The sequence below is a fragment of the Amphiura filiformis genome, chromosome 12 (assembly GCF_039555335.1).
Source record: "Amphiura filiformis chromosome 12, Afil_fr2py, whole genome shotgun sequence".
In the NCBI taxonomy this organism is placed as follows: domain Eukaryota; kingdom Metazoa; phylum Echinodermata; class Ophiuroidea; order Amphilepidida; family Amphiuridae; genus Amphiura; species Amphiura filiformis.
Window position 1 is genome coordinate 24,448,784 of NC_092639.1, and position 23,985 is coordinate 24,472,768.

The window sequence follows — 23,985 nt, forward strand, 5'->3', positions numbered from 1 at the left end:
CTAGTAGGTGGCGTGCAAAATTTTGCTCTATTTTGGCCCAAAACATGGTGTTTTTTGGGCTGAGGAAGATGCACAGGACAATTTTGGGGGCCCCAAAATTTGGGGCCCATCTGGCCCAATGGTAAATCCGGCCCTGAAGCTAGCAACATATTCATGTATTTAGCACACCACATCCACTGTAGATTGCAACATATTTATTTTTCACACATACCATAGCCATTTGACAATCATGTAATGAACACACCAGAGCTTTCTGACAATATTTTCTACTAAAGATAGCAAAAAGATAGCACATTTAGGTGTCAGACACATCAGCTTAGATTCTATCCCACTCTTACCTGTCACGAGCAACCTTGTAATCTTTAACCTGGACCAGGGATCGAGAAAAGGTAAATCTGGGCCTGAAGCTACATGCAAACATGGCATACCTTTCCTGGTCTTATTCTAAGGTATTCAGTTTATTGACTACACACACAATTGATTTCAAAATAAACAATTCCAATAGTCAAAGGTAAAATAATTTTAATAATTGGCACATCTTTATTATACAATCTACCTACAACACAGTAGGGGGAGGTCTCCTAAAAACACCATTTTTCAAATCCTGCATTCATCTATGAAACACTCAGAATCTTTATTACTTATAGTAAAAGATACTTCAATAAACATAGTATATATACATAATTGTATGTAAATTATGAAAAATACAAAATGTTAAAAAAAAAAAATTTAAGAAGAAAAGAAATAACATTTTAACATGTACGCTACAGGTATTTTCCACCTTGGCCAAGAATGATTGAAAATACTGATATTCCCAGTTCCATATTGAGATCAAGAACAGCCCAATAGAAATCAACAGCAGAAAATTGCTTTTGTAAATGAAAACTTTTCATATACATATTCCAAAACTTCAATCGATAGTCGGTTCTAGTAGAGTGTGTGAATCCTTCACAACCAAATGCAAAAATCACTGCTATGTGATGTGACTGTACTGTGCATAGCAAATAGTGCACAAAACGTGATCGTTGGGCCATAAATGTAAACAACTTGATTAAACAAAAGATTGGCTTTCAAATAGCATCACATTGTTTGGTTTCTTTTGTCTTTCCATAAAACAAACAAAAAGCAATCCAGTTAGCTTTAACAATTGTTTTGTAGAAGCTGAGGTGAAAGAAATAAAAACTGATGAAAAAATAAGCAGTAAATGTGTTTTATCACATTTTATGCACCCCAGAATGCCAGTATGTTGTTTGTTTACATCTGGACCCAATATAGATTACGGGAAAAAGGTCTCCCTAGATGGAGTTACTTTGTACACGTATAAGTTTGTATACAATTTTTTCCACTGAAACATGGACCTTATAAAACATACTTTCTCAAATATTTTTGCAATTCTCAGAGCCTACAAAAATAATGAATAACTAAAACTGTTACAAAATATACAAATGTTTGACTAAATATACACAATGGACGGAATTAGTAAGCACACATTACATGTATTTTTGACTTAATAAACATAATAGATGGAATTAGTAAGCACAAACAACTCTTGGAATTACATGTATCTTTGACTAAATAAACATAATGGACGGAATTAATAAGCACACGCAACTCTTGAACATGGCAATTCTGAGTCAGTATCATATGGATCTATTCTCTTCAGAAAATACATAGATCTTTTGTACTACTTAGCATTAACTATCTGAGATGACTACTCTGAGTGGATAAGTCTTTTCAAGTAATGCATCTTCAGGTTCAATTTTAGTGAGGAGAATGAACTTAAAGTTTTGAACGTAAAAATCGTTGAAGCGATTCTTGTTGTATTCATCCCCATCTGTGTCCTTGATCAAGTATGTATACCTGTAAAATTAAAAACAAAAAGGAAATTGTGAATAAGATGGGTTAACCAGAGTAAAAATAAAGAATAACTGTCTGGTGATGTATATTTTGGTTCACCTCAACTTTGGTAGTGACATCAATGCTTTTTCGCGTTGCGCTGGGGGGGTGTGGGGGTGTGTGTGTGTGTGTATACACTCAGCGCATTTAACTTTATGCATGCAATTTGATACTGTGGCGAGCGAAATATGCACGTATGTCAATCACTACCGAACTTGAGGTGAACCAAATTATAGTGGTCCCAAGGAGGTCAAGAAGGCTATAAGCCCACCCCCCTAGATGGCAGATTTTACTTAAAAAATGGGGGTAGGCTTATAACTGGGGAGGGGCTAGTACTTGAATCTAAAATTAAGAACAATCATCTCCATTTGTATATTCCCAATACCAGTAATTTTTATCATCTATGTCAATGTTTTTTAATTAATAAGTATGGAATGTTAATTATCAAGTGATTTTTTTAAAATATTGTTCTTAAATGTGAGAGAAAAGCATTAAGTTGATTTAAGAACTTCAACTGGGCTTATAATTATCTGAGTGCACCCTTGTTCCCAGAAAAATAGGGGGTGGGCTTATATCCAAAGCTGGGCTTATACCCGTGTGGTTACGGTAGTATTACATGATACTAAACAATGAATGTACCCTTTTGCTACCCTATTAATACATACCGATGTGAGACATAAATGATGAGGATGGATTACATTGGGAAATATGTGAAGGGGAGGCCACATAAACTCCAGGGTACTTTGAGTTTGTCCCCATCTGAACTCTTACTTACTTTTCATTTTTAATGATTTCTTTAGACATGATATCATCCATCAACCCCTTGTGAATCTCATTGAATCTATCTGTACATGTTTCATACATATCTACTTCCATCATGTCCACAACCAATGGCTTGCCGTATCTATAATGATAATAACAAAATGGTGGGGTTAAGAAGAGAAACATTTGAAGATTTCACATGCAAAAGCTGATAAATGCTATTTTCAAACTACCAAAATGTAAAAGAAGATGCCAAAGTTAAAAAATGCTTTCCTCTGTGGCTTTTTTCACCATTTTTATATCTTGGTCCCATTGCTAGCTTTTAATTGACACCCTAACTTAAACTGGGCCCATTATTATTTCTTTTGTATGTAAACGACATCACAAACACCTCATCGATTCTTGAATTTGTATTGTTTGCCGACGATACCACTATCACCTATTCACATACAGACATTTTGTCTAAGTATGATCTACAATGCTGGCCATAAGTGTTGGGACGGTTTGATAGGGTAATGTAAATAAGCCCCCCACTCCCCCCGATCAATGTTGAATCCTACTTTTTTGGTCACACGCGCCTAGTGGCACCCAACATTGATTGGTGGGGAAGTGGGAGGGTTGGGGTGTTAGGAAAGGGTTTAGGCTTGTCACCAAAGAAACCTCCATTTTATCACATTAACAATAACGGAAATAAGGCCATAATATAGTGTACGTTTTCCGTAAGTGTCCCAACACATTTTGGCCATGGTTGTATTTGAAAAGTTGAAAAAAAATCATCTAATTTCAGTTTTTTGCTTATAACTCAAAAAGTAATTATGATATTGACACTAAATTTGGAGCAGTAAGAGATCCTATAATTATGCTTGACCACAAAAAATATAATTGGCTACATTTTAAATTTAGGGACTGGTCACTTAAAAAGTCTTAAAGCCATATTTTTGGCCATGTTTAAGTTTACTATTCGTCACTTTAACTGTCAAAGTGTTAGGTTTTAAAATGACAAATTATTGTTTCCACCAATTAAAATCTGATATTAAAGTTATAGAAGAAAATAAAAGTTATCACAACATCTCGTGATCAAAAAACAAATAAAGGAATCGAACCCATGCACACTTGTTTTTCCAATTTAATGCTGTCTACCTCAATTGAAGTAACGGAGTAAATCAACTTGTTAGCATTAATTTAGACTACATACAATAATGGATGAACAAGTACAGTGTGTTAGCTCAGTTGATGCTCTGCTTTTATTTGTGATCTTATTTATGAAAAAAAATCCTACACATTTTCATTTCAACAGAAATTCAGTGATATGAGAAATTATTTATTTTAAAAAGAAAGCAAAAAAAAAAAAAAATTTAAATAGTTAGGAATTGAACTCGGACTTTTTGAGTACAAGACAGACAACTTATCAACTGAGCTAACATGTTCAAGTGACATTACGAAGTATTTTTGGGTATAAAAGCTATTACAAATGGAATAAAAGTGTTGAAACTAACCCGCTGCTTTTAGGACATAAAACGTGGCATATTGGCTATAGAACAACGGTATTCAAGGCCTTTTCGAAGAAAATCAAGTCTTAAAGTGTAAGAAAGTTTGAAACCCACGGTATGCACTCGTAAACTGAATCAAGAGATAGTAGTGATTCTCTTTTATTGTAGTGCATACCGTGACATGAACTCAAGCATGTCCGCATTCAGTCTCGTTCCTAAAGTAAGACTAATCATGAAATTTAAATATATTGTATGGACTTTGTATTAAGGATGCGACGGTAAACCAACGAAACACCATCATGACCATACACAAATGAATGCATCCCATCGATGAACCATTGCTATAAAGTCTGATCATAGTCAATTGCTTTTATTCTAAGAATACGGTGGTATATCGTGGATTCATGGCGTTATGTTTTACAAATCGACACAATATTTTCACAACAATATGGATTACCGATATGATCATTTCAGAAATTCAACTTATTTAGCACAATATTGTCAATTTAAATATCATGATTAATTTGACACTTGTCAATAAACAAAACCATACGAACACCAGCGGTCTCCGATAGCTCAATTGGTTAGTGCGCTGGTCATCTCCAATAGACAGCGCGGGTTCGAAAAAGCGCTTTAATAGATTTCAGTCATAAAACGTAATTTAAGCCCACTCCTGCCGACTATAATTATATTTACACGATATACTCATTGCAAATACCACATACGTTTTTGATGCAAACGATGAGTTTGTTATTTTGTCTAAAAATTAGCTTTTTTTAATTTAAGTATTAATTTTTTTCCAAAGTCACTCTTTTAAAAGACTTCAATCAATTCCTGTCAACAAATTATGTATTTCTGGCGACTAAATCACTACTCTTTCAAAATAAAACGTCATTTTATGCAAAATACGTAGTTTGCGTAGGCTAATAATGTACAGCACGCCCTGTAAAATACATGATATTGCGTATAAAAAGCGACCGTATCGTTATATCACGTGAGGAAAATCCAATAGTTTTTATATAAGTGAAAAAACAAATAGTTTCTCCATTATCATGTAAAATTTGATGAAAATCCAAGTTATGGTTATGGAGATATGGGCCAAAACACACATTTTAAAATTGGATTTTTTGTACCGTAGAGACAATGCTGGCCATAAGTGTTGGGACGGTTTGATAGGGTAATGTAAATAAGCCCCCACTCCCCGATCAATGTTGAATCCTACTTTTTTGGTCACACGCGCCTAGTGGCACCCAACATTGATTGGTGGGGAAGGGGGAGGGTTGGGGTGTTAGGAAAGGGTTTAGGCTTGTCACCAAAGAAACCTCCATTTTATCACATTAACAATAACGGAAATAAGGCCATAATATAGTGTACGTTTTCCGTAAGTGTCCCAACACATTTTGGTCATGGTTGTAGTTAATAAAGAATTACTTGAAGTCAATAATTGGTTTAAGGCAAATAACTGGCCATGGTTGTAGTTAATAAAGAATTACTTGAAGTCAATAATTGGTTTAAGGCAAATAACTGGCCATGGTTGTAGTTAATAAAGAATTACTTGAAGTCAATAATTGGTTTAAGGCAAATAACTGGCCATGGTTGTAGTTAATAAAGAATTACTTGAAGTCAATAATTGGTTTAAGGCAAATAACTGGCCATGGTTGTAGTTAATAAAGAATTACTTGAAGTCAATAATTGGTTTAAGGCAAATAACTGGCCATGGTTGTAGTTAATAAAGAATTACTTGAAGTCAATAATTGGTTTAAGGCAAATAAGCTGTCAGTTAATGCAAGTAAGACCAATTATATGGTACTTGGAAGTAACTATAAAACATCACGTATAGAAGACCAAATTCCTAGGAGTGACAATTGACGAAAATTTGACAAGGAAAACTCACATTGATAATATATCAAAGAACATTTCCAGAGGTATTGGAGTAATAAACCAAATTAAGCACTTTGTACCAGAGAAAGTTTTATATTCACTATATTGTACATTAATTCTTCCATATAAATTATGCTATTTTAGCATGGGGAAATACATGTAAAAAATACTTAGAGAAGATTGTTGTACTGCAAAAAAAGGCACTTAGAATAGTCATTATTTATGTCACTCTGCTCCTATTTTTAAAAAGTATAAATTACTTAATGTTTATGACACATATAATATGGAATTAAGCATATTTGTGGCTGGACGCGGCGAATGAGCCGTAAACTCGGCAAACTTCATTTCGAGCTACAGGTGAAAATAATATGCAAATCTCGTATTTTGGCGAAGTTGAGATTTTTACAGATTTGAAATGTTTAAGCTTTCTTCTAAACACATACAAAGTTTTATTTTAAAGAAATAAGTGGAAATATGAAATAATCCACATTTTCTGAGGCCCATCTGATGAATGGTCATTTTGCTTCCATAACTTTGAACGCGTTTTTCTCGGTTTCGCGTTTTGATTCATGACAACCTATAACAAGCCATAACTTTGCTTCTGATTGTCATATGAAGTTCATTGAGGTGTCATTTTAATCCCTGAAACAGGCTCTTTGCAAATATGTAAAAAAGTAAAAATAACCAGAGAGAGACTTTACGGCTTATTCGAGGTGTCCAGGCACATTTATGTATAAACATTTTTCAAATCAGCTACCTGTAGCATTCGACAGCTATTTCATGCAGCAGATAAATCGACATAAGTATCACACAAGAAATGCCGATGACTATAATATATGTCATACAAATACAGAATTTGCTCACAAAACAATAAGAGCTGCTGGTCCTAGGAAATGGAATATTACTGATAAATATATAAAGATGGCAAAATCAGTAAACCAGTTTAAGTTACAAATAAAGAAAAGTCTAATAAAAAATTACATCTAATATTTAGGCATTATTTAATGACCTCACCCATTTCCAACCCATCTATCAATTTCTTCTGTGAACTGTGGAATGTCTATTTATTGAAATGTTATAAATATTTATATTGGTTCTTTCTTTGCATGTTCTTCTCCTCTTTCTTTTTTCTTTTATTTGTTAAGTTTGTGTAATTGTATGTTGTAACTTAGGGCAGTGTAAGGGGGTGCTCGCTTCAGGCCTTTGGGCCTTTTGAGCATCTCCTCATTCAAATGTTGTGTCTTTTATATATATTTTGTATGTTGATTTGAATGAAATAAAATGATGATGTATGTATGTATTCCTATGTATTTTTTGAAACTAATGATAAAAAACAGCACATATTTTCTTATTTTGTTTTTTGACCACTTATGTTTGTTATTATTTGAGAAAAATAGATATAGCGTTTTTTGAACTCTTCATTTGTTCTTTCAACAAGTTGGAATGAGCTGTTCCAGTTGAAATCCATACACCCCCTATAGAAGACATGACCTTAATCTCCCACACAGGGGGTGTAGATTTCAAACTGAGCTACCCATTCAGTTAACCTCATTGGAAGTTCATGCTCCCTGTATAAAAGATTAAGGTCATATCTTCCATAGGAATGTATAGTTTCAATTTGAATACAGCTGATCAAGAAGGAGTTAATCTGATGAACATATGTTGCGAGTACAGTGTATTTTTTTTCAACAAAGTCTATGACATATTGAGGTGTAAGCACATTGATTACTTTGTAAGCTGTAAGTAGAAGTTTGAATTAAATCTGACTATAAACATGATAAATACAGAGTACTGCCGTGTGCTCAGTAAAATACTTGGTGAAAGCAGACCCTATTCATCTTACCTGATGGCTCCAAGCAATGCATTCCTGATAACTTCAGGCTCCATATGGGTAGGATTGAGTGCATTGATGTAGTTAGTATCACGATAGCGTAAGAATGTAGCCACTCTGGCAGACGGGTCAATAACAAGAGGCCATCTGGTAAAAACAACAGACAACCTCATGAATGATGGTAAAAATATTTACATGGGTAAAAATCCATAAAAAACAAACACAAATCAAGGCAGCACTTTGAAATGGAGTTGAGGGTGGTGCACGACCAGATGACAGCCTATCTTCCACTGCTTCAACCCATCAAAATTAAGGTTTGGGCATCAGGAAAAAGCTAGTTTTTTTCTCATAAACACAGTAAAAAGTTAAGGCAGGGAATATGTTTCCAGTAGATGGTATGAACAAAAACATTGTAGTCTCATCCACCATGGTGGCATACTACCCAAACAGTATATGCTGTTGTTTATCTGTGGGCCATTGTGATACACTTTTTTCTTTCTAAGAAGTGCACAAGTTATGAGTGTTATGCCCATATCATACTGAGGAGTAACTTGCATCGCTTATTGGAAAATTGATTGCTGTTATCTGATCGATAAGTTGTTAGTATTCAGTAGCGTCAAATTGCAACAAGTTGACTTGAAGGCAACTTTGATGCTACATGCTAGCTATGACTGCAGCTGAATGCTGGTAGCGATGAAGAATCGATACCAGCGTTCGATCACTATCAATTTTTTAATCGTATGTTTATTTATTTATTTATTCTTTCTTTATTGAGGGTTATACTGCTTCAGTGACAAGCACTGCTTTTCAAGCAGGCCCTCATTGTAAGTGCTAGTATGAGTGCTAGTATGATATTATCCTTTAGGGCTTACTGCCTACCTGCAAACTCTATGTGCATTTGATCACTAGTTTTTTAGTCACATGCTGCAAGTGCTAGTGTGATCATATGGCATAAGGGTTTCATTGGGACAGTGTGCATTAGGAAAAGTGTACTAATCATTGTAGACTAACCTTCCATTAGCTTGAATCTTTCCTCCTACATCTCTTAGCAACACATCATCTAATTCTTTAATATTCACCTTGAACCCAACCTCTTCTGACTCTCCTCCTGACAAAAAATAAAAGAATCATTAATCAAAGTCTTTCAACAGGAATAAGGTGATTACCAATAATAAAAAAAACCCAAACCATGACCACATAGAGCACATGTGTACCAGTATTCCTGTATTGTGCCTGCACAAGAAAACTACAGGTAAAGCCTAGAATTCTCAGCTTTATAAATGTTCTTCCCCTTTTTTATTTTTTACAATTTTCTGAATTTTCCCTTTTTTTGCAAGAAGCTTATTTTACGGTAGAGACCACATTGTATGTGTGTAATTAACAGGCCAAGACAACTGTAAAGTTGGGCAAGTGGATTTCTATGTGGACTTGCCTGCCACCCTAGTAGAAATTGTTAACATTTTAAGAGGCCTAAATTCACCCTGTAGCAAATTATACACCAAGGACCAGGTTTCACAACAGAACTCATAATCATAGATAGCTGCATATTGGAAGTTTCTGGCAAAAATCAACTCTATACATATATACTTTCAATGTCTTTATATTCTTTCCAACAAAAATGTAGTTGCCTTTTCCCACTAGTGTAAATGACTTACCATGCTTTTGTTGCTCTCTTATTTGTAGCTTGATTTGTGCCAGCTGATCCCTCGCCTTTTCTGCATCAAGTTTGGCCATCTCCAGATCAAGTTCAAAATCTTGAACAACCTAAAAACAAATAAACAAACCAAACTGTAGTTATTTCTTCTGTGTTATGCAAGCGTCAGTTTGATATCATACAGTCATAATGAGGCGCATACTTTAAAACATCATCAAGTCAATATGGTTCAGGAAAGTCCCCTCATTGTTAATGCTTTATAATCCACACATGGTCTCATAAAATCAAACAAAGAATAGAGCCATATACAATAACAATTGTACAGACATAATTGCAAGCTTATTATACTCTTAGTACATGTAGTAACAATAGGATTATTGATTATTTTAACACAAGTGTTAAACTGGAAATGAGAAACATGTAGGGCCCTACCGGCCCAGCTTTAGCGTCGAATCTACACCGATGTAGGGTCGCAGGCTTGAGAAGGGTAGGTTCAAGTTTCAAACTGACGCTTGCTTTAGGGGATTATCTCTGTTCAAAGCTTCTGAATCATAATGACTATAGTTTACAAAATTCACTGAACCTCTGAATCTGAATGCACAGTACCTATGGTCAGGGGCATTTCTCCATCATATCTAGAGCATAAATTAGTTATTTAGTGGATTAATTACATATATTATTGCAGAGACCTCTGGCACAGATCTTTTTTTTCCAGGGGAGGGGGACTGAATTGAGTATACAAAAAGTGGACTTACCACTAATGTTTTTAAATATCGTTTATACTAGACAGTTGACTTTTTGTGAATGTTCTACTAGAATTTGGATTTTTGTTAATATTTAAGAGGCCTATTCAGAAAAGTGGACCTTTCATGTAGATGAAACAGTGTTGTACATGCATCTCAAATGCTATGGTGATTTTACCTTTAATGTGATATCAGTCTTGTTGCCTGTCAGTGCACATTTATCGTGTTCAGTTATACGCTTGTTCAGTTCACAGTAAGCCTTGTTGAGTTGAAGCTGCTTTCGTTCAGAGTCCTTCTTGGCCTCGGCTAATTGATTCTCAAGTCTGGAAGTCAATAGAAAATAACAATATTAAACATGGTATTTGTATAAAGAATGCTAAAGGAAAGAATAAATGTGTGACGGTGATGAACGTACATATGTAACAATGTGACACAATCTGGTCAAGTCAGACCAAAGTGGGCAATTAAACTAACATGTAACAAGTTATTTGAAGAAAAAAAATCCACATTTTTAGAACACAATGTCACTTTGTGCAACTTATTTGGATAAATATTGTCTGACATTTGGATTCCTAATAGATTGATCTAAAATTGAAAAGATGATGACAGAGGCCGGGTGTTGAACTATATTAGGCAAGGTCCTTTTGCAATGCCCAACTGCTTGTCCTGATTATCACGTAAAAACATGAGGTCATGCGATGCTACTCAGCTTGATCAGCAAAGGAGGTGCTGATGGGATGATGATGTGATTCAATAAGCCAATCAGAACCCCACTTCTATTTTATGCTCTAAACAACACCAAATCGGCAGACTGCTGAAGAACCTTGCCGAAAACTATAAAGGCCTATAATAATAGATAATATCATCACTGGTAAAAGTTGTTCCTTAAACTTACTTGGCCATCTCTGCCTCATGTCGCTGTCTTTCCTCCTCTTTTCTTTTCTCCTTATAACTTTCAATCTTGGTCAGCATTGTCTCTGTGATAGAGATATCCCAACCGGCCAGTAACTCTTTGAGAGCCTTCACTGAGCAGATATGCTCTGGTGTGGCACCATCGCTGGCGTATATACGTGGATCGCCGCCATTTTGAAGAAGAACTTGAACAGCTTCAAAGTGACCAGCGAATGCTGCCCTGGTTATTGGATGTAAAGAAAACAATGCAATAAAGAATTTATCTCTGCTGTGGCTTTGTTGTTTACACAAGAATTCATAAAATGTGTTCATAAAATTAACAACATATAGTTTTAAGAATCTAGTCTTTCATTTCTTATAATATTTTGGTAATTTCCTCTCAGGTGACTTCACCAGTCAGTTGTAAATCATCAGCTGAAAACAATGAAGTTGTGAAAAGCTGATGCTACCTCAAGAAAAATCAATGGTCCTGGTTCCTGCACTCCTTGCATGTGCCGGTATGCATGCTTGAAAACACCAATTTTGCATCACATTCTGTTTCAGGTACAAACACCCTTTTCTAGTGATTGTGTGAATTTTTTGCTATTCAAAAAGACCGGCCCCTTTTCAGCTAAATACAAACCATGTTTCAGAGATCACCATCCTACTTACTCTCGATATATCAAACTCGACTATTCCAGTTGAAATCCACACACCCCATGTGGAAAACATAACTTTAATTTCCCACACAAGGAGTGTAAATTTCAAATGGGGTTACCTGAATTGGTGACTCCATGTGGGAAATTAAGGTCATGTTTCCCATTGGGGGTGTGTGGATTTCAACTGGAATAGCCCAATAGATCACGTCTTGACTATGGCTTTGAAAAGTAACCCATTTTTCCAGGATGAGCATATATGTACATTATCCATAAATATATGGAGCATGGGGAACAGGTCTGGGGTGGAGCACTCAGTCTCAAACCAGCTAGAAGAAGCACTGTATTAGGGGCTGTGCAATAATTATGAGCCCCTGGGGTGAAATTTCGAACGCCCACCAAAAATCACTTGCCCCCCTCGGCCTGCCAATAATCGCTTGCCCCCCCTCTCGGCCCGCCAAAAATTCTTTGCCCCCCCCCTTTACACATGCCAAATTTTTGGGATCCCAATTTGCAAACCTTAAATGGTCTAGATATATGTTGCGAGCAGGACATTTTGCATATTAAAGCGTTTCCATACTGTTTTCCCAAGCCTTTTTAGAGCATTTTATTTAAAAGGCGCCCCATGAATGTGTGCCAAAAATCGCTGCCCCCTCTCTGCTTGCCAAAAATTGCTTGCCCCCCCTTTCGGCTCGCCAAATATTTCTTGCTCCCCCAATTTTACCCTCCCCAGGGCTCATAATTATTGCACAGCCCTTAAGGGCTGGGGTATGAACGTTTGGACAGTATTTATTTTGGGACATCAGAGCACATCAGACATATCGATTGCATTCTGAATACGAAGAATGTCATTCTGATATCAAATAATTTTGATTTTTGAAATTAGCAATTTAATACACATTTTATGGCAAATCATTAAAATTGATATTTTGATATTTAACAGTACTTGAAGTAAACTTTATAAATCTGATGATTTATACTTAAAGTGTATGTAGGTGGGATGAAAAGCCGACAATCAATTGAAAATTTTGACCTTTCAGTATTGAAGATATGGATTTTTTCCCACAACACCAAAAAAATTAGGTCTTTTTGGGAAAAAATCCATATCTTCAATATGAAAGGTCAAAATTTTCAATTGACCGTCGGCTTTTCCTCCTGCTACATACACTTTAAGAATATATCATTAGATATATATAATTTACTTTGAGGACTGTTATATATCAAAATTTGAAAAATATCAAATTTTTATAATTTGTCATAAAATTTGTATTATATTGTGATTTTCAAAAATGAAAATTATTTGATATCAGAAAGACATGCTTCAGATTCAGAATGCAATTCGATAGGTCTGAGGTGCTCTCATGTCCCACAAAAAATACTGTCGAAACGCAATAAACGCTCATTTTAGATCCCTTAAAGGAAACATATTTATTCGCACACATACAGGTTATTAGAGTTATGACAGATTATGTAATTTACCTATACAGAGGTGTTCTTTCAAACTGTCCTCTACTGTTAACATCAGCTCCTCTCTCCAGAAGTAACTTGATGACTTCTGCTTGACCACCGCTAGCAGCCTCAGATAATGGTGTATTACTATTAGCATCTTCACAGTCAATCATATTGAGTTGATGCTTGGCACGGATCACACGGCCTATGGTGTCATGACCAATACCTATCTCAGTGTCTTCATTGTCTGTCTATGAAAATATGAATGATTGAATGAATGAACAAATGAATGAATGAATGAGGGTACAAACCACACACAAACCCTCTGATCACCACAGGTCCTGAGACTGCCCCTCTGATCGCGAACTATTTAGTGACTGCTGCCAGCCGAGGGCTCTTAATAGGCACTCACAGGCACATCTAGAACAGCTCAAAGAAGGTAGGTCATGGTTTCACATTTTGTTTTTAACATGACAACCCTATTGAGGACGTATGTCTGAGCTAATTTTACAATTTTCACTTTATTTAAACATAATTAGTTGCGAGGCCCAGCTTGCCAAAAAGCTTCAAAACCATAACTGGACCTACATAAAAAGCCACAGAAAGTTTGAGAGTGATTTTTTGTCAATTTGGAGGAGGTGCTGATACCAAATATTTTATGTGTACTTAAATATATATAGCAAATATATTGTGTACTTAAAAACCACAATTGGGATCTACTCAAAGAGCCACAGAAGGTTCGAGAGTGATTCTTTGTCAAGTTGGGGATGTGCTGATCCTGATACCAAATATTTTGTGTATACATTCACAAAAGCAGTGGAATGTGCTCAAATTTGAGTTAAGCCATCGGCCCCATTCAGAAGAGCCATGCTTGTACATGTAGCTTGTAGTCCATTTCATAAGAGGCTCCATAAAAGGCTTTCTTGGGTTATTCAGAGTTGTCAAACCCGAAGAAAATAAATCAAATGAAACTTAATTTTTGTACCTACTTCCTTGAGCACTGTCAGGATCTCATCTTTGTCTCCCTCAAAGGCTGCCTCCAACATCCGCTTCATCCTTTCTCTTGCACGCTTCATTCTCCTCCGTTCTGCATCCTCTTTCTCTCTCTCCTTTTCAGCTTGTTCTTGTTCCTTCTTCACAATTGCCAAGAAAGCCTGCAATTTATCAGCAATAAAGCAATTTGTCTTTAATATATGAGTAATATTTCAAACATTCTTAAGTTGGTGTAAGTTTATTCAGCATGCTCTAGTTATATTTCTTGATTTACAGAGCAGTATTTTTTGGTGGGACATGAGAGCACATTAGATATATCGAATTGCATTCTGAATATGAAGAAATGTCCTTCTGATATCAAATAATTTATATTTTGTTGAAATTAGCAATATAATACAAAATTTATGGCAAATTATTAAAAATTGATATTCTCGAAGTAAAATTTATAAATCTAATGGTATTTACTAAAAGTGTATGTAGCTGGGAGGAAAAGCCGATGATCATTATACATTCTTTCCCTCAAAAGACCAAAATTTAAAAAAATTTATGTTGTGCCCCCCACAGGAATATTTGCCTTTGCCTGATTAGCACCAAATTGACAAAACAAAATGGCAGTTCTGACCTCTCTTTCTAATTGCTCCATCATTTCTTCATATTCCCGCTTCTTTGTTCTTGCTCTCTTCAAACTACACTTAGCCAGAAACATCCTGACATACGACTGGATGACGGTTGCCTTGTGATCCTCCTCAGTCCATACATTCTTCTTGGGTTTGGCTGCTGCTGTCTGCTGTGCTTTAGCATCTTTCCCTTTGCCTGCACCACCAGGTTTACTTGCTGGCTTTCCTGCTGCTGGTTTTTTACCACCTGTCAATATCAAATTTTACAAGTCATTATCAGGCCACATAAAATTAATTTTTTGGTTCTCGTCCATGCCCGATTCAAGGTGCTGCGCTGCATCTTTCTTTCTCTCTCTCTCTCTCTTAAAAAAAAAAAGAACACATGTATATGTGTCAAAAAGATTTTACCCAGCTTGGAGTAGAAAGTTGCTCACATCTCATAATTTGATGAGGAAAAATCGTACTCTGATATGAATTCATGATACATCTTCTGGGTAGCTTATTCAGGTCAGCCTTATTCCACAGGTAGATTTTCCAGTTTATTGCTCTACAGCACTTTGGTTTTATGTCTACATTTGGCAGCTGGTACACTGCACCCAGTGCTGGACTTTTATGCATTGCACGCGCCCGCACGCCAATGGAGAGTACTTTTGCTGTCGGGTGTGCAACTTTTTAAAAGTACACACCCAAATGACCTAAAAGGTCACTCTATGTGGCAATTATATCCCGAGGCTGAAAAGTGCCAATTTTTGCACTCTTTGTGCAAATTTGTTCTACTTTTCCTCCATAAGGCCCCTTCTTAATTTTAGCTTCAATATGGTAAAAATGTTTGCGCACATGTCGCCAAAAGGTGCTGGATTCACTGTGATTCTTCAAGATTTTTTATCCAACCCCACCCCCTACTGTCATAAAGAAATCTATGCCGCTGTTAATAAAGAAAAAGTTACGAGCAAGGCTCAAATCTTATTATAGTTAAAAGTAACACTTAACTGCACAATGTGTACTAAACTTACAAGACTATCGCCTATCGTCTTCTTTTTTACCTTTATTTTAACATTATTTCCGGAAAAATTTGGGCTTGTAAAACTTCTGTCAGGCATGTAACTTTTTAGAGTTACACACCCGACTGGCTAGTGCCAAAAAAAGTTAAGATCCAGCCCTGGCTGCAACTATAATGAGCAACTCATGTTTATTTGTGAATTCTAATTCTATTTGAATATAAGCTGTCTTGATAAGTTTGCCATAAAGTTCAGGGCCGCACAACCTTCTGAGCCACCCCAATCGTCTGTGAAATTTCAGGATGTAACCATGTTTCAGTAAATGATACTTTGTAATGAATGACATCCGATTTGCCCAAACACTGGGAATAATATTATGTAAACTCCCTAAATTGATAGTTAGAATCCTCATTCTTTTATTTTCCGCCATGTTGCTTCTGTCATTTCTGCATTCTTTTGCGTACAGTAAGGGGTTGTGCAATAATTATGTGAACCCCCGGGGTGGTGAATTCTTAAAGTGGTCTGGCAAAAATCGCTTCCCCCTGTGGCTGTGCCAAAAAACCTTTGCCGCCCCCTTTTGACGTGCCAAAAAATATTTGCCCCCCCTTTACACATAAAGATTTTGGGGAACTTGAATTTAAAACCTTAAATTGTCGTATCATTTTTGCATATTTGAACATGTTCCTAATGTTTTCCTGCACCTTTTTAGGGCATAATATAGTAACGATGCCTATAATATCTGTGCCCCCACTTTTGACCTGCCAAAAATTGCTTGACCCCCCCCCCTTTCGACCTGCCAAAAAATGCTTGCCCCCCCTCTCACAGGATGGATGTAGGGGTCTAGCATTTTCTTCGGAAGGGGGGTCCCAAATTTACAAAAATTTGGCATCATTAAAATTGCAACCCCCTATTTCAGCAACAAAAATTTTATGACACCCCACCACCGATACACCTTACCCCTAAAACAATAAAACAAGCTAAAATTGTGTTGAAATCAGTCAATTTGAATAAAACACTACATGTATCTGTGCCGTGGTAATCTTGTTACTCTCTACATTTTGGTCATCAAACATTTTATGACCCCTATTTTTCTTTTCAAAAATTCAAGACCCAGTATATCCGTAGATCCCCCCTTCTAACATGTTCAAAGAAAATAGCACCTTTTGTCACTAGTAAAACGTGAGAAATCACTTTCATTTTTATTTGGATTTATTCATAAGGCCCTTCGCACTTGATTATTAGTTTCCTGTTTACCGCCCGCGTCCAAAATTGAAAATCTCAAAATAATTAATTATTTTATTTTTATTTCTAATTTTCTCCTTTAAAATAACTTTCAACTACTTCTACTTGCCATTTTCTGACTTTATTAATAATATCAACAATAATGATGAATGAACAAAAAGTACAACTCCACCTTCACTTATTTATAAAATCAAATATGGTTATAAAATAATTAAATGCCTGCTCCAGTCAAAACGAGTCAATAGTTGCTTGTAATAGTTCAAACTAAATAAAGAAAATAAAAGATAATAGTCCCAAACAGAAATGTTTGGTAGACTCATAACCAGTGCGATCTTACCTTTCCGATGTTGATTAAGATACTTCTTCTTGCATCGATCCCGAGATGCGGAAAAACCAATAGTCATTTTGTCCCACATAAATGAATAAATAACAAAAAACCCGATCCCCGGTGGACTCACCCAAAAGGTGACGTCCACACCATCTGATCGTCCCTTATCCGACTTGGGATCCCCTACTCGGACCAAACTTGTAGGGGTGGCGGGGTCGGGATAATCAACATCGGAAAGGTAAGATCGCACGGTTATGAGTCTACCAAACATTTCTGTTTGGGACTAGACTCAGTACACCGGTCGATCTTACCGCTTCCGATGTTGATTAAGATACTTCTTGCATCAACATCTGAAAGATCGATCTAGCAAGTAACCGACGGATGGAGGTACAAGATTGGTCAGCATCTGATCAGGGATCGGGAGCGGTTAACGATGGTTTTCGCAAGGTCAGAAAATATTTTCCCCCAACGGTCGGGAAAACAAAAAAGACCACGCTATCACAGACATAAACCTCCTTACTTAATAAGTTTAGTGGTTAAGAATAGCGACACTGGTTCTTACCATGCGGAGTATTCTGTAAAGTCTGAAAACCTGGTACCCGTACACCACCGTATTATGATCGCCCGAACAATGTCCCGGTAAACCTCCCACCCCGTCTCTGATTACTAACGTAAACGGAAGTATCGTAGAGAAGGGCGAAGGTGGCTTCCGGGACACCGCCTGCTAGATCTCCTCAAGGGACAACCGAACGGTATACCCAAGATGATGAGATAGCTTTCGTTTTGAGTGGGTCGTGGACGCGAAACCTCTGCGATCCCCGGACTCCACCAACACCTGGACCAGCCATTGCGACAGCGGCTGGACCGAAAGGCTCTGTAAGGGTGATGAATGCGGTCGTGAGTCCCTCGCAAGGCTTGTATTCGGAAGAAATAGTGCTGTAGCGCCCTATCGGACACCCAACCCATCTTCGTCTTCAGACGAACCTTGCCCAACCCTGGGGATGGAGAGGGACGAATGCCGGTATGCACCGCGCCCGTTCGTAGCCACGAGAACAGAGCGCCAAAACAGTGTCGCTCCAGTGTTTGTGAACACGGAAGCTAACCTCGAGACCGTGTGCAACTCAGCACCGCAGTCCGAAGCCAACGCCAAACCGGAAAGCCATCTTGAGAGTTACGTATTTAAGCGTCGCTTTTGACGGAAGCTCAAAAGGGTGACCCTTAAAGTAATCTAAGACTGTGTTGGGATCCCTTAGGAGGATCACTTTCCTTTTCGGCGGACACTCGTTGAACATACCGTCGAGGCGTAGACTAATAAGGTAACCATCGGCTATGATAGTTGACCCGTCTCGAAACCTCGGTGAATGGAGAGGACAGCTGACTTATAGCTGGCCCCAGTGGCCCGCTGAAGTCTTGCTTGGAACTTTTCTGTCAGAAACTCCGGAACTAGCAGCACAGAGGCTCTAGCGGGAGAGCTATTTGTCTCATTGCACCAAGCGTAGTATGGATGCCCGTCCCCAGCACCGCCTCCCCCCCTTGTTGCCACACAGACTGTGGCGACTAAGGCGGGTGCTGCGGTACCGGTGCAGTATCAGCGTGGGTACCCGTGAGGGCTCCCGGCTGTGTACCACTGTACCCATGCCTCACTGCGTTCCCCGCAAGGGGATCAAGCCGTGTGTATGGGTACCCTTCTATACCGGCTGTCACTTGGCTTGAGGGAGCTTGCCTAGTACCACGGGTAGCTGAGCGTGCATACCCCCGATCAATCACCTCGCCACCTGAATAGGCAGCGTCAATCAATGGAGCTATGCTCTGTTGATTTGACAGTGATCGATCAAGAGAGGTAATTGACCCATTGACGATAATGGATCACCCACGCTCCGCTGGCTCTCGAGGACATAAGTGGGTTGTTGATCAGCTAGGCTGTTCAAGCTACCTACTCTACCCTCTAGAGCTTCGCCCATGGTTGTGTGTGTGGCGGACCACTCACGGCAGCTATGGGCGGGTGCATAGCGGCTACCACTGAAGTCAAGCCGTAGCTCGTCTTTGTAGCTGCCACCGAATGCACCTGGGTCGCTGTCCCGTGAGAGACTGCGAGCCCAACCCCTGAATAATCGCCAGCCAGTCCCTGTGGACAGCCAGCAGCTATTCTAGGGCCCAGGGTATCACTTTCGGCGGTCCCGCCATGGAACGCTGCCGTGTGACAACCCCAGTTGGTTCTGCTAAGACTACACCCACAGCGTTAGCAGCGGTATCGTCTCTGCTGAACCCATGCATGCTAGGGTTCAACCCAGGCAAGCCCGGGGTACCCTTGCATGCTGCCCGTCGCTGGCTACCACTGTGGCTGTTTGAGCCCGTAGATATCTCCGAAGGAAGCGAGGAGAAAGGGAGGGGGCACTACCCCCCAACACGCGACTCAAGCCCAGTAAGCAAACCTGAGCACGGCGGCTGGTCGCTAACGTTAGTGGTAAAGTAAGGACTGGCTAACTTTATTACTAAAATGTCAGACGGGTCCCTACCAAGCCCCACCGTATGAATATCTGATTAACTCGTCTTATCGGACGGTAATGAAGACATAACGATAGAGTAATCACCCTAACATAGCAACAATAACCTACCGTACATGAAATACAATGTGCATGTACAAACATCTATTGTAACTTACAGGCTGCAATGGTTGTTTTACGTTCAAACAAAATGAATGGCGCCAACGAGCTCGTGTGTCCCGTATACAAACGGGCTAAAATTTTGCTGAAGTGTAATTTTAGCAACATTTTGATGCAATCGCCTTTCGTGATCGGCTGTGTTTACTACTGACCTTCCATTGCTTTACACGGTGTCATGCTTCAGCGAATCCGACTAGATTTTGAATGCAAAGGTCTCTAGCCTAGAATGTGAAGATATCGGTGAGCAAATTCTTGGCTAGAGTTCTCGAGCAATTATATAGGTATGCTAGGTGAATTCAAATTTGCCATCAAACTGCATCATTTTACATATCAAATTAAAGCCCTTGAGTAAAGAAAGCCAAAACTGAAAACCTTTTTTTCATAGCACTTTCCGTAGCAAAGTTACATCTTGTCAAATCTTAGTCTCATTATGATAGCAGCTTTTTTTAATGGAACTGCTATCAAAATCCCTCTAAAATTCCATGTGCGATTGTCTTATCACCATAAAAAATCATATATTTGGCTCAAGTGAAGTATAGAAAACATATTTATGTAGGTTTCCTTCTTCGGCCAGTTGTTTGAAATTTCTATGTAAATATGCATTGACATTTTCGGCGAATTTGGCTGACTAGCAAATGTGTTAACTAAGGTTTGCCTGGGATACCTAAAATATAGAAAACATTTATCATGTTTATGTAGGTTTGACCGTCCTACCTGTTCTTTTAAATTTCTATGTAAAATATGTATTGTGTTCTTGGCGAATTTGGTTGATTAAGGGGGTACTACACCCATGTGGTAAATTTGTGACTATTTTTGCATTTTTCTCAAAAAATAATAACACACTGGTAACAACAGTTATGTATGTATATTATTGGGGCAAGGAATCCAATTACTACACTGAAATTTCTTTGACTCAAGACAAGCGGTTCAGTATATATGATAGAAAACGAGGTACATCCTAGCGGTACCTTATTTAATATCATAAATAACAAACCGCTTGTCTTGGGTCACTGAAATTCCAGTGTAGTAATTGGATTCCTTGCCCTAATAAAATATACATAACTTTTGTTACCACTCACTGCCACTGGCACTGTGACTTAGTCACTAACTATATAAGCCATTTTCCGTGGGGCGGAAAGACACAAAATGTGTGTCGTATGACCTATGACCCTGATAAACAACACGAATTACTCCATGTGGAAGTTGTTGAGATTGCTTGTGAGTTTTGTTAATGAAATTCCTATTTTGTAACAACATGTAACACACCAAAACATAAAGATCGACTATCTAATGACTTCATAGTCTACAATGATCCTAAATTTACCATTATCTGCGGAATCCTTTCTGTTCAAAGACGAATTTGTAGTTTCATATTTTTGCCGCGATCGCAGTCTTCGGCGAAGCTGCCAAATAATTCAACACTGATGGTCATGTGATGACCTTCTTCCAGCCGGTCTCTGTGGACCCTACCACTTCTTAATAGGTATGCTACATGCTTTTGCGGCAATGGGGGCTGGCTGCGATTTTCTAACAGATCTTTTATGTCACCTTTGATTGAGTTATTTTCCAGGGTAGGCCTACTGAAATTTAAAACGGAAATGGGCCTGGGGTACCGAGGGAACTATTAAACTTACATGTTGGCCTATTATAGGGGTATATAAGGGCCGCAAGTAGGGCATCCGTGGTAAATTCTGAATTGGTGCGCCGAAGGGCACTATACACAAAATAATGATGGTCTTACCTTCAAATATCCCTTTTTTTACAACTCGATGCACTGACAGTCTTGAACTTTACCAAGCGCTGAGTGCCATTGTGGGGTTCATTTTAATAATTTCAGCCCTAACTTGCTTATAGGCCTACTTCACATTTCTGGGTTTTTTTCTTTCTTTTTTTGAAGGATTTAAATGAGAAATTTGGACCCATTTATATACCAAAAGTCAAAATTTTCGGCCAAATTTAACCCAAATTGTCGTAGTTTTTACAAATGTTCCCAAAATTTTGGGAAAATGTTGAACATTTTTGCTCGATTAAGGAAAAATTGAGCTATTTTCCGAAAAAAATTTAGAAAATTTTGAAAAAAGGACCCATTTATATACCAAAATAGGCTTTGAAAAATGGGTTATTGATATACCAAAAGGCTGAAAATGCTACCCATATTTGCGCCCACGTCCCCAGTATGGCATTTGTACTGAGAACCCCGGGTGTCAAATATTTCGGATCCCAATTTGCAAACCTGAAAATATTCTCGATATTTATATAGGCTACTACATCTTGCGAGCAGGAAAATCTGTATAATTGGGATCGCCCTACGCCGTCTGGGTGATTTGTCAATCAAGTCAATTAAATCCCCTACAGACGAGTGGAATTAGTAATATCATGAATATGCTAATTCTGACCTGTTGTGACCTCCCCCCTCCATTGCGCGATAAACATGGACGACTGCGAGTGAAAAATTCGGCGTGCTCACCGATTTCATACCTAAAATGTGTAAGAAATAATCATCTGATTTCAATATGGAATCAACAAGAAGAAACCGTAATCACCTCATATACGACTAGAGACAATTTCAGTACAATAGTAAGTAAAAGCGTAATTGCTAACGAAGATGAATTAAAACCGGTAACCAACACGTTAAGGATGCACCTCCGTGTACATTACATAACCACTCAGTCTCTCCTGATAGTCATATAACGACCAAATGATAAATGACGACTATCATGGAAGACTGAGTTCCGCAGTCTAACTGTGACTGTGTTAGACATGTCCACATTCCTTATTATAGAGGGCGACATTCAATCCAAAAAGGGAAATACAAAAATTTGAAATTTGGACACCAGAAACTTGACGACGTAGTCTAAAATGTGCCGGTACTTTATCCTTGATACAGAAGTCAGCATGCAGTGAAAGTTAGATTTCATAAAATAAAATCGCCTTTGTGTAAAATGGATCGCCGTGGTGAAAAATGATGCATTACATGTTTTTTTTTTTTTTTTTACATTTGCCCCATAACTTCGCTAATTTTTGACCTACAGACATGGTTGACCCCTCATTTTTTAAGTTAAATAATCACCTTTTTAAACAAAATAATTTCCATGTGAAATATCCTACTTGAAAATTTTGTGAACATGCCTAACTGTGTTATTAGTTTTTGAGAAAAATGCAAAAATAGACACAAATTTATCAAGAGGTGTAGTACCCCCTTAACAAATGTGTTAATTAAGGTTTGCCTGGCATACCTACATAATACGTGTAATAATGTCAGAAATTAATATTTTGTTCTGGGTCTGATTATTCGGACTGTCTGTGTTACACAGTCACAGACAGTGTGTATCAATCAACTCACCTGTCGTTTTCGTTGCAGTTGTTTTCTTTGCAGCAGTCTTCGCTGGTGCAACCCTCCCAGGTGATGGTTTAGTTGCTCCTTTTGTTGCAGGCTTTTTAGGGGGCATTTTGAACGATTTATGTAGTGTATTATTAGTAAGATCACGCATAAAACTTTAGTATCAATTTACAGCTGTGGGAGCCGCCATTTTGACGCTTTTGAGATTGGTAATCTCTTACACATCATATACGCACACCCTTAGCTACAACGCAAGAATGAACGTAATGTTAGTCTGTTATACGTTATTATACAATGGGTATGAGGTTATAACGTCGTCAAGCGAACGCCCTCTTGTGGTTGCTTTTGTAATAATAATGATTTCAGAGGGTGTTGCACGTGGCTATTCGCTACTTGCACGGTTCCGCCATTATGCACTATGTGCGGGGAGAGCCTCGAACTGGCAGCATACATGAATGGGAATTGAACTAGTCATAACGTTCTGTGTAAGGTTACATAATTCTTCCTTTCATGTATGCTGCCAGTTCGAGGCTCTCCCCGCACATAGTGCA

The 23,985-nt window shown here is 38.0% G+C and overlaps 1 protein-coding gene across 1 annotated transcript; it reads right to left on the reverse strand.

Moving 5' to 3' along the window:
* Positions 1-512: 512 nt before the first annotated feature.
* On the reverse strand, positions 513-23,675 carry LOC140165967 (IQ motif and ankyrin repeat domain-containing protein 1-like). The gene is made up of 11 exons (XM_072189326.1): positions 23,438-23,675; positions 14,869-15,110; positions 14,243-14,407; positions 13,284-13,504; positions 11,153-11,389; positions 10,436-10,580; positions 9,516-9,624; positions 8,872-8,968; positions 7,873-8,007; positions 2,672-2,800; positions 513-1,860 (listed from the first exon to the last, which is right to left on the reverse strand). Exons 1-11 carry the CDS (start codon positions 23,583-23,585, stop codon positions 1,695-1,697), a joined length of 1,794 nt encoding a protein of 597 aa, XP_072045427.1. The 5' UTR covers positions 23,586-23,675; the 3' UTR covers positions 513-1,694.
* Between the last annotated feature and the right edge of the window lie 310 nt (positions 23,676-23,985).